This window comes from Drosophila sulfurigaster, chromosome 3 (assembly GCF_023558435.1).
Source record: "Drosophila sulfurigaster albostrigata strain 15112-1811.04 chromosome 3, ASM2355843v2, whole genome shotgun sequence".
In the NCBI taxonomy this organism is placed as follows: Eukaryota; Metazoa; Arthropoda; class Insecta; order Diptera; family Drosophilidae; genus Drosophila; species Drosophila sulfurigaster.
In genome coordinates this window covers 51,579,081-51,591,162 of record NC_084883.1, presented here as the reverse complement: position 1 = coordinate 51,591,162, position 12,082 = coordinate 51,579,081, and the positions used below count along the sequence as shown (strand labels likewise).

Below are 12,082 nucleotides of genomic sequence, written 5' to 3'. Positions count from 1 at the left end.
TATACTTGTATTTATAATATTACTTATATTCCTTTCACATATGTTTACGAGTATAGTATGTACGTGTATATAGCTCGGTAGTTTGTTATTAAAATGTTATTTATTTATGCGTTTCTTTTTTTAGGTTTGTTTATTTATTTGATTTCAGTTTGATTTTGCGTTCAACGGAAAAGTTAAACTAAACATTTAAATGCATTTTGCCTGCTTCAATAGTTTCTACTTAAAGTTATCAAAAAATTATGCATAAATTAATAGTAATGTTATTTACTAATATATTTGAGTTAGCAACAGTGAATACGTAAATAGTTTACAATAGTAATAAGTATTTTTTTTCTTATTTCATCTTTATAAAGGTTATCTCAGTACCATTAAAATCTCATTTTTTTTTAGGTTGATATGACTTAAACAATGTAATGGTATTTATTTGTTTTTTTGCAACTATTATTGATTATAATGAATCTATTTACACTAATGACAGCGACACGCACGCACACACATAAATATTAATGTAAAATTTATCTAACACTATTTGCATGCCTCGGACTTTTAATTCATTTATACAGGTTTCATTTGTTTTCGAGTTAGTTATAAATCATGTTGCTCTGAACATTTTCTACGCTAAGCTGTTGAGTTTTGAGTTGTGATTTTTGCGTCATAAATTATTCAATTAATTGTTAATTCAGACAAAAATTGAGTTGTTCATTAAATTAACATTTTAGTTGAGCTCGCCACATAATAGATTGTCAATTTATTGTTAGCAAAACAATTTGATGTCCTCCTCTATGAATTTGTATGGGAAATCAAATCAAAACGATTTCAATTAAAATGAATTTAATTAAATTTTTGCTGACCTGTCGTCATTTTTTTCTTTTTTCTGCTTTTTGCTTCATATTTTGTTTTTCTGTTGAGTTTTGACAACAATTTAAATTGTTTTCTTTGCGCCAATTAATTTATTACAATATTTTTATTAAGCCCCCCGCTTGGCGCTGCTCGTGGTATTCATTAGTTATCGCTATGTATTTTCTGTAATTTAATTATAAACAAATATGCAACAACAAATGCGCATACAAATTTCATTACGAGACATTATGAACACTTTCAGCTATGTCCCTGTTTCTCTTTCTCCCATTCAATTTACGCAATTTTTATACTTTTGTTTGTTTATTAAAAATATTAATCAGTCATTTGAATGCAATGAATTGCAATGCACACACACACATACATACGCACACGCACACTATAAATAGTATTTAAGGATTCTCCCCATCTAGACTATTAACAATAATGCAATAATTTATGCCATTCACTTCGCATTGCTGACAGGACTAACACATTGCAATTGCATTTGCATCTGGCCACACATAAATAACGTTGCATACTTTTGTGCGTAACTGTTGCCTCGATTCGCCGCCGCGAGCATTGAGTACAAATTTATTAAAAAATGCTTTTTGCACTTATTAAAAAATAATATAATTGCATACAGTATTCAATTACAAGTTATACGATACATTTAATTCAATATGATTCGCTTCGCCTCGCAATGCAATTCATTTTTAATTCCTTTTAATTGTATCGCTTGATTGATTTAAAAGTACTATGTGTGTTGACTGCGGCTCAAAGTTGCGGCATTTCATTTGTTTTGGCACTTATTAGCTAGACTTCTCTTATGTGTTACAACTACGTTCTTCAACTTACTTGTCGTAAGGATGTGGATGCGTATGTGGATGCTTCTTAATGTCCGGCGAGTGCCGCATTAACGTCTGTGTGTGGCCGGGGTTCTGTCCGTTGGCCGGCGAGTGTGTCAGGCTGCTGCCGTCGTGGCTGCTGCCATTGATGATGCTGCCGCCGGCGAGCATCTTCTCCGTCTCCTGGCGACTGTTAGCCATTATTCGTCGTATGGTTGGCGCGCAGGGTGTGCGTCAGAGACGCGACTCCTGCACGTGTTCGTGTCAAACCTGACCATGGGCATTCATGTGCAGAGCTTCGTTGGCATCGGAGGGCGCCGGGGGATAATACTGTAGGGATGTGCAATTGAGATACTGTGCGGCGGTTAGCATCATCACAAAAGTTTTCAACACACAATTAACATAAAAGTTTTGCGCTTAAAATAACAGCAACAACAATGAACCATTTCAACCACCAGGCGTAGAAAGTACATTAACGATACTCACCCCCACACGTCCGTTATCGTAATCGCGACTCGCTTGAATGGTCAATTTGGCCTTGGCATGCATGCTGTCAGTCATCGCGTTCCTTTGATGTGTCGACGCCACTCCGCCCGGTCCAATGTTTGCCGGCCCAAGCATCATGGAGCCGTTGCTCTTGCTCGCACTGCCGCCGCCCCCAAGCGATGAGCCGGAACTGTTTGCCTTGCTGCGGAAGCAAAACTCAATAATTGCCACAAACACGGAGACCATGAGACCGCCGATCAGTATATAGAATATGCCGGCCACATTGCTTAGCGTCAGCTCATTATGAGACGCTTCCTGATTATCCTTGTTCAGGCTGCACTCGGTCTTGTCGTACCACCATTTCTCTCGCAATTTGATCAAGTCACCGTTCTCGGTCAGTGTCAGCACAGCCATATTGATGGGATCTCTGCGCGAAGGAAGAGAAGGAACAATAAATATATAAATTATGTGTGCAGTTGTAACTTTATGTTTTAATGGTAGAATAGAATAGTCTTATAACTTAGTGATAAGAGAAAATGTGTATAATTGCCACATAGAGACAAGAATTTGAAATATGTAGAAATGCATTTCAATTGTAAACTGTGTTTTAATACCTGCTAATCAAAGTGTAGAAGAGTATTTGAACTAAGTCGAAAAAGAAAATGTGATGAAATTGACAGAAAGCGGACAGTCTCCAACAGGTTATCGAATATTTTGTATACCAGTGTATTCATTCAATGTGGTATATCAATATTTGAAATAAGGCATTTGGTATATTTTATTATTTTTTGTGTATTGATTTGGTATATCTTTATAAGAATACCTAAAATATGAATCTCACAGCCGAGCAGGATGTATATTGAATGTGGTATATCAATTAGACATCTGCATGAGACCACTCACAACATACGTCTCATTGAATACATTCGAATGGAATGGAATGGAATGAGTGGAATGCAAGAAATGAATCGACATTGTATCAGTAAAAGTTCGCGTTTTGCTTCATAGCTTGGGACGTTGAACGAAATGAAAGAGAACGAATGAAGCGAAAAGGGAAATGACAAATTTGACACTGCGTAGTATATTCGAGTAATTCGAGTTGTTGCGTGCAAATTCGGTCCATTCTTTTTCTGAGGCTTGCAGTTCAAAGACGCATTCATGGACACCTTATTAATAAAAGAAGCGGACGAATCTGTATGTATTTGTAGTCCGCGTTATTTTTATTGTCTTTTTAGTTTAATGTTGTTGTTTTAATTTATATTTACAGTTTAATTTTATTTACAGTTGCAACTTGAATCGTTCGAATTCAGCGTCTCAGTTTTCTGAGTTCTCACTTCAATCAATTCGTTTCTCTTTCTCTATTCTTTGTGCGACTGAGTCGTACGTAAGCGAGTCAACTCATTCACTTCAGTTTGGCTTTGCTTTCAAATTCACTCAACTCATTTTGAGCATTGTGCATTTGAATGTGATTTTTTTGCCACTCATGCAGATGTCTAATATCAATATACGAAATAAAGCTTCTGGTATATTTTAGTATTTTTGGCGTATTGATTTGGAATATCTTAACGAGAATACCGAAAATGTATATCTGACAGTGAATCAGTGTGTACATAGGATATGGTATACCAAATGAAGCTTTTGGCATTTTTAGTATTTTGTTGATAATTTATGTAATTTTAATTTGTATAATTAAATTAAATCCTAAATTTAGTATAATCACAAAGTAAACTTGAAAGCTTTTTAATAACCAATTGAACATGTCGCTAATAATACGTATTCTACCAAAATCTAAATCAAGTTAATCACAGTCACACACACTCGTCTGCTGCTGTTCAACTTGTTTAATAAAGCCAAGGAAATTGATGGCTTTTCCTCAGTCCAAGATCAAAACATTGGCAGTTACTTACTTGAGCGCTGAACCCAATGGCGTGGCAATGCCAAATCCTTTTGTGTCCATGTTGGGACCCACTTTCATTGTATCGCACGGCTCCCTGGCATTCACGTATTCATTTTTGGGCGACTCGACCAACAGGGCATACTTGCCCTTCGATGTGCGCACACGTCGAATCCCCTCGTCGTAGGTGGGCACAAAGACGCTCTTGTGTGAGTTCATGTACTCCCACATTTTGTTGTGCAACCCAATGGGCGAACGCTGTATAAGGACAAAACACAAAACACAGAGCAAAGTCGATTATAAATTAATTTGCAATCATAACTCAAACGTGGACTAAACAGTGCTTACCCTAAAGAAGTCCCAGGTGGAACCGTGCAACAAGGTGCCATATTGCACCTCGGTTTGCATAGCCAAATCCTCTGCTGAATTGATTGGTGTCACCATGCGCTCGACGGTGAGGAAGGCGGCCAAGTTGGCCGTGTACGATGAGATGAGTATGAGGGTGAAGAAGAACCACGAGGCAGCCGCAATGCGACCCGACACCGATCGTGGCGAGAGATCGCAACCCTGCTGCATAAAGGCTGCCAATGAATACCAGAACGAGTTCAAGATGCTGAACTCATTGACGGCCGCCGAGTTGGCTGTGGCACTCGATGACAGGCTGCCTGCTGAGAGCGATGCCTGCAGAGCTGCCGCACATGCAGCTGTCTGTGGCCCCGGAGTTGGTGGACCGGGCGGAGGGGGAACGGTGGCGCCACCAATGATGCCGGGTGGCTGCTGATTGGCAAGCTGTTCGTGATGTGCATGTGGATCTGTAAGAGATGAAGAGGAAGAGGAAGATGGTGTGAGTTGGCCACAAAATGAAACCGCAGACAGGACATAGAAAGAAAGCAACTCTCGACTGTCCTGCATAAATGTATGTCGGTGTGTGTGTGTGTATTTCCTGTAGCTGCTTTGCTGGCTCTTGCCTGTCAATCATTTCGTTTGGCTTGACTTTTTGCGCCTGCTCTAATTGATATGCAATCAAGCGCAGAGCCAAAGCCAAAGCGAGTCCAAAGCGAATCCAAAGTGAAAGCCAAAGCGTAGCCAGAACTCTGCTGCAATTGCAAAAGCAGCGACTGTCGCACTGACTACACAAGTCATTCTGACTGCTGCTTCTGGCTGCTGCTGACATGCATTCGCATGACAGATTTTATTTCGTACCGAGTTTTTTGTTGGCACTTTGCAGTAGCTGCTAACACGTTGCCTGCATACAAAATGTTGTTTACTTTCCGCTAAAATTACATTAAGGATGTTTTGCAGGATGCCAATAGATTGTTATGAGAGGCAATTGTCTGTCTGCGCTCATATGTGACCTCCGCTTTTGGATTTTGATTGCCGGCAACACACACACACACACAGAGAAGCCCTCCTCTCAGCACATCGAGAATTTCAAAGTCCCTAGCAACGGCAACGGCACCGACAACGTCACCTCCACCACCTACAAAATTGAATCAGATAATTCAATTACATGCCATCGCATGCAAAACAAGTTCAATGTTATGCCACAGATGCCACTGTAATACTCCAGCCCCTGCCCCTGCTCCTGTCCCTTGCACACCTCCTCCTCATCGCCAGCTGCTGTTTTCCCAGGCAGCTCATAAAATATCAATATCGCCCATAAAAACGACACACGCACACAAAACGGTGTCTGTATGCCCCTGTGTGTGTGTGTGTGTTAGTGTGTCTGTATTTTGCACATTATTTGCCTTGCATTTGGACCCCAAAAATGTAAGTCTATTACACCAAAATCCCATTTGAAAAAGTTGTTGCTCTGCTGGAGATGCAAATAAGTCGTGAGACTAGAAAATTGTTTAAATAAATTACAATAATAATGTGGGCTTAACTAAGCGCTTAATTGCAAAAGATTCAAGTTTATTGCAGCAAATTTGCTGGTCAAATAATATTACTACTCTGCTAGAGATGGAAATTCGTCGTAAGAGGCATTTTAAATATTCGTGTGGGTAAATATTAAACTTTACCATTTAGCACTTTTCTTATGTTTTGGAAAAATTAAATTTCCGTATTATAAAAATAATAGAATTACTGCTTAGAATATTCGTTGTATGTAAAATTTCTAATAAACCAAATAAGCATAAAGTTTTGATAGTTAGGTAACAATATTATTAAAAGAATATTTTTTTTTAATTTAATTGCTGATGGTTAAAGTTATTGATTGAATTCTATTAATAATAGAACAAAAAATAGAGACAAGTTAGATAGACTTCGAGATACCATCTACACATTTATAATAAAAGTAAAACATTTCGTTATTATTGTAATATATACCAAATAAAGATACCGCTAAAATACTAAAATATAATCAATGCTATATTTGGTACAACATTTGAAAATATACTATACAAAATAAACCTGATTGGCAAGCGAGGCAAAGTTATTCTTAGTATACCGATATACTACTACTTACACAATATAACGAAGAGTACAAAATATACCAGATAGTTAACCAATGCAAATATACTGAAAAACATTTGGTATACCGATATACTACCACTTTCAAAACATTCCATAGTGTTCCAAATATACCAGATAGTTAACCGACTCAAATATACTAAAAAGTATACCTGGTATTCTGATATACTACTACTTTTAAAATATACGAAATTATCAACTTAGGAAATATACTTAAAAGTATGCATTGTAAATATGCCAAAATTAAAGCTATGCACTTCACTTTCAGTCAAACTTCAAATCGTGTCACGCTCGCATCACTGCTACCCCAATTACTTGTCTGTAAGTAGCCCAATAGGAAATGAAAATCCAACTGTTTAAAGCTTTTAGCTAATTTCCATTTAGGTTCAACAATATATCTCAACTTTTGAAAGCACTGTGCTTCCGTTTATATAGTCCTCAACGTCGTCTTCATTGTGAACTGACACCAGCGGGAGTGTATATTGTATATTTGTGTATAGTATGGTAGGTGTATGTGTAGAATGCTTACTTACCTGGCAGCTGTGATTGTTGTAACGGCTGTTGTACGAGACGCCATTCATGTGGGGAGAAGCGGGACACAAAGAAAAGCACAATGCTGACGCCGATGTAGCTGAAGATGACGCTCACCTGTTGGCGGAATAAAAACATGAAAAGCTTGTGAGATACGACAAAATAACAGCAGATATCAGAGGTAGCAGTAGCTACAGTGGCAACAACAGCAATAGCAACAGCAGCAACGGCAGCTGTAAAAGCGAAACTCTCTGTAATTCTGGCAAAAATATTTTTCATTAAATTTTCCTTACTAATTGAAGCGGAAGCGGCAATGGCTTCCTAGAAATGGCGCAGCATTAGCTTAATGGGACGACGGAAAGAAACAATGGCAGCGGAGAAGAGCGAGAGGCAAGAGAGAAGCCAGGACATCGACAGCCTCTGTTCACCTGACTTTGTTACCAACTGTTGCCGTTGGCTCCTTTCTTTTTTGGTTGGTGTCGCGAACGTTATCAATGCTTCAATGGTTGCCACAGGCCCCCGCGCAGTTCACTGTGTGTGTGCCAAAGAGAAAAGGTGTCACCTACACACACACACGCATACACACAGAGTAGGCCTCTCACTTGTGTGTGTGTGTGTGTGCGTTGGCTTTTATTGGGCGTTGCTGTCATCGTGGCGACGCTTCGCTGTGTCCTGGCTGCCTTGTTGCTGTGTGTCGTGTGTGCAGCGGAAAATGCTTCATTTAATTTATGATAAATTTTTTTGAGAAAGTCTTTTATATTAGCTTGCTAACTTCGCAGGTCCTTTCGCTGGCACCTTTTGCTCCTTTGGCTTCACACACACACACACACACACACACAAACGCACACTCCTTCTTGACTTAACTAATTTGCATTTGTAATTTTTTAGCTGATGTCAAAATAAGCATAAGCTTTCACATCGCTGTTCACTGACTTTTATTAGCATTTAATTTTGCGTTTGCGTCGCGCTGTCAACACTTTCTCGGCACCCTGCACAAATTAATTTGTTAATAAAGGGTATGTGGAAACCATCAATTTGTAGACAGCAAAGAGACCTCAAAGATGAAGAAGTGTGTGACTTAAGTTTAAGGTATTCGATTGGTAGTTGAGAAACATATGCATACATATACATAACATATACATATATATGGGTGAAAGTTGAGTTATATTAACTTAAAAAATACTGCTTTCTGCTGATGTTTGATTTCGTTATGACTGACAACTTCTTCTCCTTCTATTATAATTTTTACGACTGACGATCTTCTACCGGCAACTGATGATCTCTTAATCACGACTGATGATGCCGATGGCTTAGTGCCTATTGACTTTTTAATGCCAACCGATACCTATAGGGTCTATCGACTAACCTCTACTTTTGTTAAAAATATTTTGCCTTCAACTTATTGCATTTTCACTTCATTGTACAACACCCAACTATAGAGTGTGTGTTTGAATGAAGTCTCGCGAGATACAGATATGAAAGCTGGTCTCTGAAGCTTACTATTTTTTTCCCCCAATTGCCATTAGATTAAAGAGCCACTTGGAGTTGGTCGACTTAACAGGAAGATGATGTTACAACATCAGTGTCAGCAACAGCATCAACATCAGTCGGGCCAATATCAACTAAATGCTCATATAATTTTTATGGCTGGCCATTATTTAAACAAGCGTCAAACGGCCAACTTTGGACTAGAGCCAAATTTAAAACTTGACGGCAACGTAATTTTTGCTTGCAGCGTTTGTCATTGTTGTTGTTGTTGTTGTTGTTACAGTTTGTTGTTGGTGTTTGTTGCTGCTGCTTTTGTTGTTGTTTGTAATGTACAGAGAGAAAAAAAGGCAAACAGTAGCAAAAGCACAGAAAAAACTTTGTCGTTTACTCTATTAAACTTTGGGAGCTTACGAGGTACCACGTCGAAGCCGAAACCAGAAGAAATAAATATACAAAAGTCCAAGTTTGCCGCAAACTTTCCCAGGGAGCGGCGAAAATACAAAACCAAAAAACGAGCCAACATAAATGAAAATGAAAAAAAAAAAAAAACAACACAAACGAAGATGAAAAATAATGTAGAAGTAGAAGGAAGCACGAGCGTAAAAATTACCAGGCAATGGGCGCCAACAAAAATGAAAAACTTTACTCATTTGTATGCAGCGCAAAATTTTGCATTATTTTGACTCGTTACCAAAGCAAAAAATAAACACTGGACGCGATTCACGTCTAGACTGCGATGCTGTTTAAGGCTGGCGTAAGTAATTCAAAACGGGTCAACAGGAATGAGAGAAAGAGAGTGTATCGGCAATAAATCAATCACTTTAATTAATTAGAAAAATTATATTACTTCTTTTTCCCTTCTTTAAAGGTAGCTCTCGCATTTTCTCTTTGCTTTTTACTGCAGTTCGTTTAAAGATATTGTTCTGACAAGCCATCAAGCTGTCCTACATTTGATATAAGCCTTGTATACCGTTCATGCCATATTTGACATACATATGTATGAACTATATATTGCTGCACGAAGCCCTGGCCAAAACACTGCAGCAGCAACAGCAACAGCAAGAGCAGCATTAAAGGAGGGCAAGGACTCCACTCGCTATCTCGAAGGCAAGCAATATGACAGCTTACAGCAGGAATCAACTCAAAGTTGCCTCTTAGCCACTGGCTGGAACGTTTCGAAAGTTTCCACTCTTTGTACAGCTTCGAGCAAGCAACATGGCAACATGGCAACGAAGATTGGGGAAGTGAGTGTAGGGGACGGGGAGAATTAGAAGAGGAGTTACAAACACATACGCACCCAAATTTCCTGTGATAAAGGATTCATGAAGCTGAACACGCCGGGCGTCTGCTTCACTGGCTTCTTAATCATAATGGAGATGCCCAGCGACATGAACGGCTTGCTGAAGTCGATGACACGTTCGCGTTCAGCGGTAATCGTCATGGGGGCAATGGCAATATCCGCTTCCTGCATTTCCAAATGACAGCGAGACAGATGATGAGAAACGGAGCGAGAGAGAGAGAGAGAGAGAGAGAGAGAAGTGGGAGTGGGAGAATGTAAATAGTCAGTCTCAGTTTCAGTTTCGATTGCTGCACACGAATTTCTCACCTTTCGCACCAGCTCGCCGACCATGCCATCCCATCCACCTTGCACCGCGGGATTCTCCGAACCGTAACTGCCATCCTTAACCAGGCGCAGTTCATCTGTAAGGCAAATACGTATGGTATGCAATTGGAGAGTGCGTTTGTCGTCGCTTTGTTATCAATCACTTACAATCGAGTCCCAGTTGCTTGGACAGTAAATCGGCCAGATCCTTGCAATAGCCCTCGAAGCGGTCGTTGCCACGCAACTGCTCCCCGAATTCCGGCTTCTTTACCTTGATGTAGGGCTCCTCGAGCACCGTCGTCACAATGTACGTGCGATTCTTCTCGAACTCCACATGCGGTCGCAAGCGCACAAATTTCGCATTGAGCGGCTGCAGTCCTGTGACATCATTCCATTCAGCCACTTTGACCTGCAAGTGGCAGCATAAAATGAAAGCAATTAGCTGGATTGCTGTTTAATATTTTCCCATACAACTCAGCAGTTTTTCATTATTAAATTTTACTTTTAAGAAAAGATGCTGTTAATTGCATTGAAACTGGATACGAATGGTAGTTTCATAGCATTAAGCTTTGGTATATAAAACTACAATGAATACAAACTTTGTATTACAAAGCTAATTGGTAGTTTCATAGCATTGATCTTAAAACTACACTGAATACAACGTAAATTGGTAGTTCATATCATCCAGCTTTTTTCGTAAATACTGCTAGGAATTCATAGTTGAATAGTAATTTCATAATATTGATCTTCTATTCCTTATACTATCAATAGCAATTATGGAGATTGTAACGCTTGAGAATTAATTGTTGTATTTCCTATTTGATTAAAATGCAAGATATGACCACGCTGGATATAGAAAAGTACAATTTATAACTGAAAAAGTAAATATCTGTTCACAATATTATTTTTTTTATTTATTTTTGCAAGAAATTTAACACTTTTTCTAGGTGGTGTCAATTTCAAACCGCCTTTGGAACATGGCTTAAATTGGCAGCATTCAGTAGTAAGTATTCATATCAGTTTCATAATTAATGCTTGATGATTCGAGCCAAAGAGTCATATTGATTTTGTGGTGTACGATATCTCTTTGATGACTCTAACTGGGCCACAGTCTGTGGCTGCCCCTTGTTGCTTCCCCTTTCTGTTTCTCTTCCCCCCTTTCCACTCCACCACCCACTACGGAGACCAACACGTATCCCGTTACTTACCATGGCGCTGTTTACGGTCATCTCGACAACGTGCAACGTGTAATTGACTCGTCTGCCATCATCGTTGAATTTGATATCCCCGGTGAGGCCCTCGATTTCCACCTGCAGCAGAAGCAGAAGCAGAAGAGAAAAACCGGAACAGGGCAAACATAGAAAGTGGACGATGGAAAGTTTGTGGCGTTTTTAATTGCTTTGTCAGCGCCAGTTACTCATAATGATCGGGACATTAATGTCTAATGTCTAGCTCACCTTTCTCAAATAACGTGATATTTTATCGCCATGCTCCCAGGCATTCACCCATCCCTTCGCCGTGTTACAGTCCAATGCACGCGGTGCGATGTTGAAGCCACCGCCACCACTGGAACTCGACCCAGAGTTGGAGCCGAAGCCGGCATCGTTGTTGCTGCTACCGTTGCTGTTGGAGCCATCGCCAGATGTTGAGGCAGCTGCCATCAAAGTCTGACTGCGTCGTTGTACATTGTTCCTGAATTGATCCGGCTTCTTGCGCAGTATTTTGTTAAATGCCTCGACCAGGACGAAGACCGCATCATACATGAGTGCTGCCTGAGCCTGTGAGAGAGAGAGATTTTAATACAGACAAAGGTTGGGTTGTTAGCTGTCATTTCGGGGTCGGTCTCTGGCACATTTAATGAGTGTATTACACGCTGTTTTTCACAATTTTCCCCATCATTGGCAACGGATTTTTTCCTTTTTA

General features: G+C 39.6%; 1 protein-coding gene across 2 annotated transcripts in view; it reads right to left on the bottom strand.

The window, feature by feature from the left end:
- Positions 1–419: 419 nt before the first annotated feature.
- The window catches only part of LOC133842426 (glutamate receptor 1), a 28,125-nt gene continuing 16,462 nt past the window's right edge, over positions 420–12,082 (bottom strand). The window contains exons 8-17 of one of the 2 annotated variants that reach the window (XM_062275502.1): positions 11,617–11,937; positions 11,368–11,469; positions 10,328–10,568; positions 10,163–10,257; positions 9,854–10,021; positions 7,071–7,185; positions 4,414–4,877; positions 4,079–4,323; positions 2,172–2,598; positions 420–2,039 (exon numbers count right to left, since the gene is read on the bottom strand). In XM_062275502.1, coding sequence (XP_062131486.1) covers positions 1,950–2,039; positions 2,172–2,598; positions 4,079–4,323; positions 4,414–4,877; positions 7,071–7,185; positions 9,854–10,021; positions 10,163–10,257; positions 10,328–10,568; positions 11,368–11,469; positions 11,617–11,937 — 2,268 coding nt within the window. In that variant the 3' untranslated portion in view covers positions 420–1,949. The remainder of the gene's footprint in view (positions 2,040–2,171; positions 2,599–4,078; positions 4,324–4,413; positions 4,878–7,070; positions 7,186–9,853; positions 10,022–10,162; positions 10,258–10,327; positions 10,569–11,367; positions 11,470–11,616; positions 11,938–12,082) is intronic. The other variant, XM_062275503.1, reaches the window with a different exon arrangement.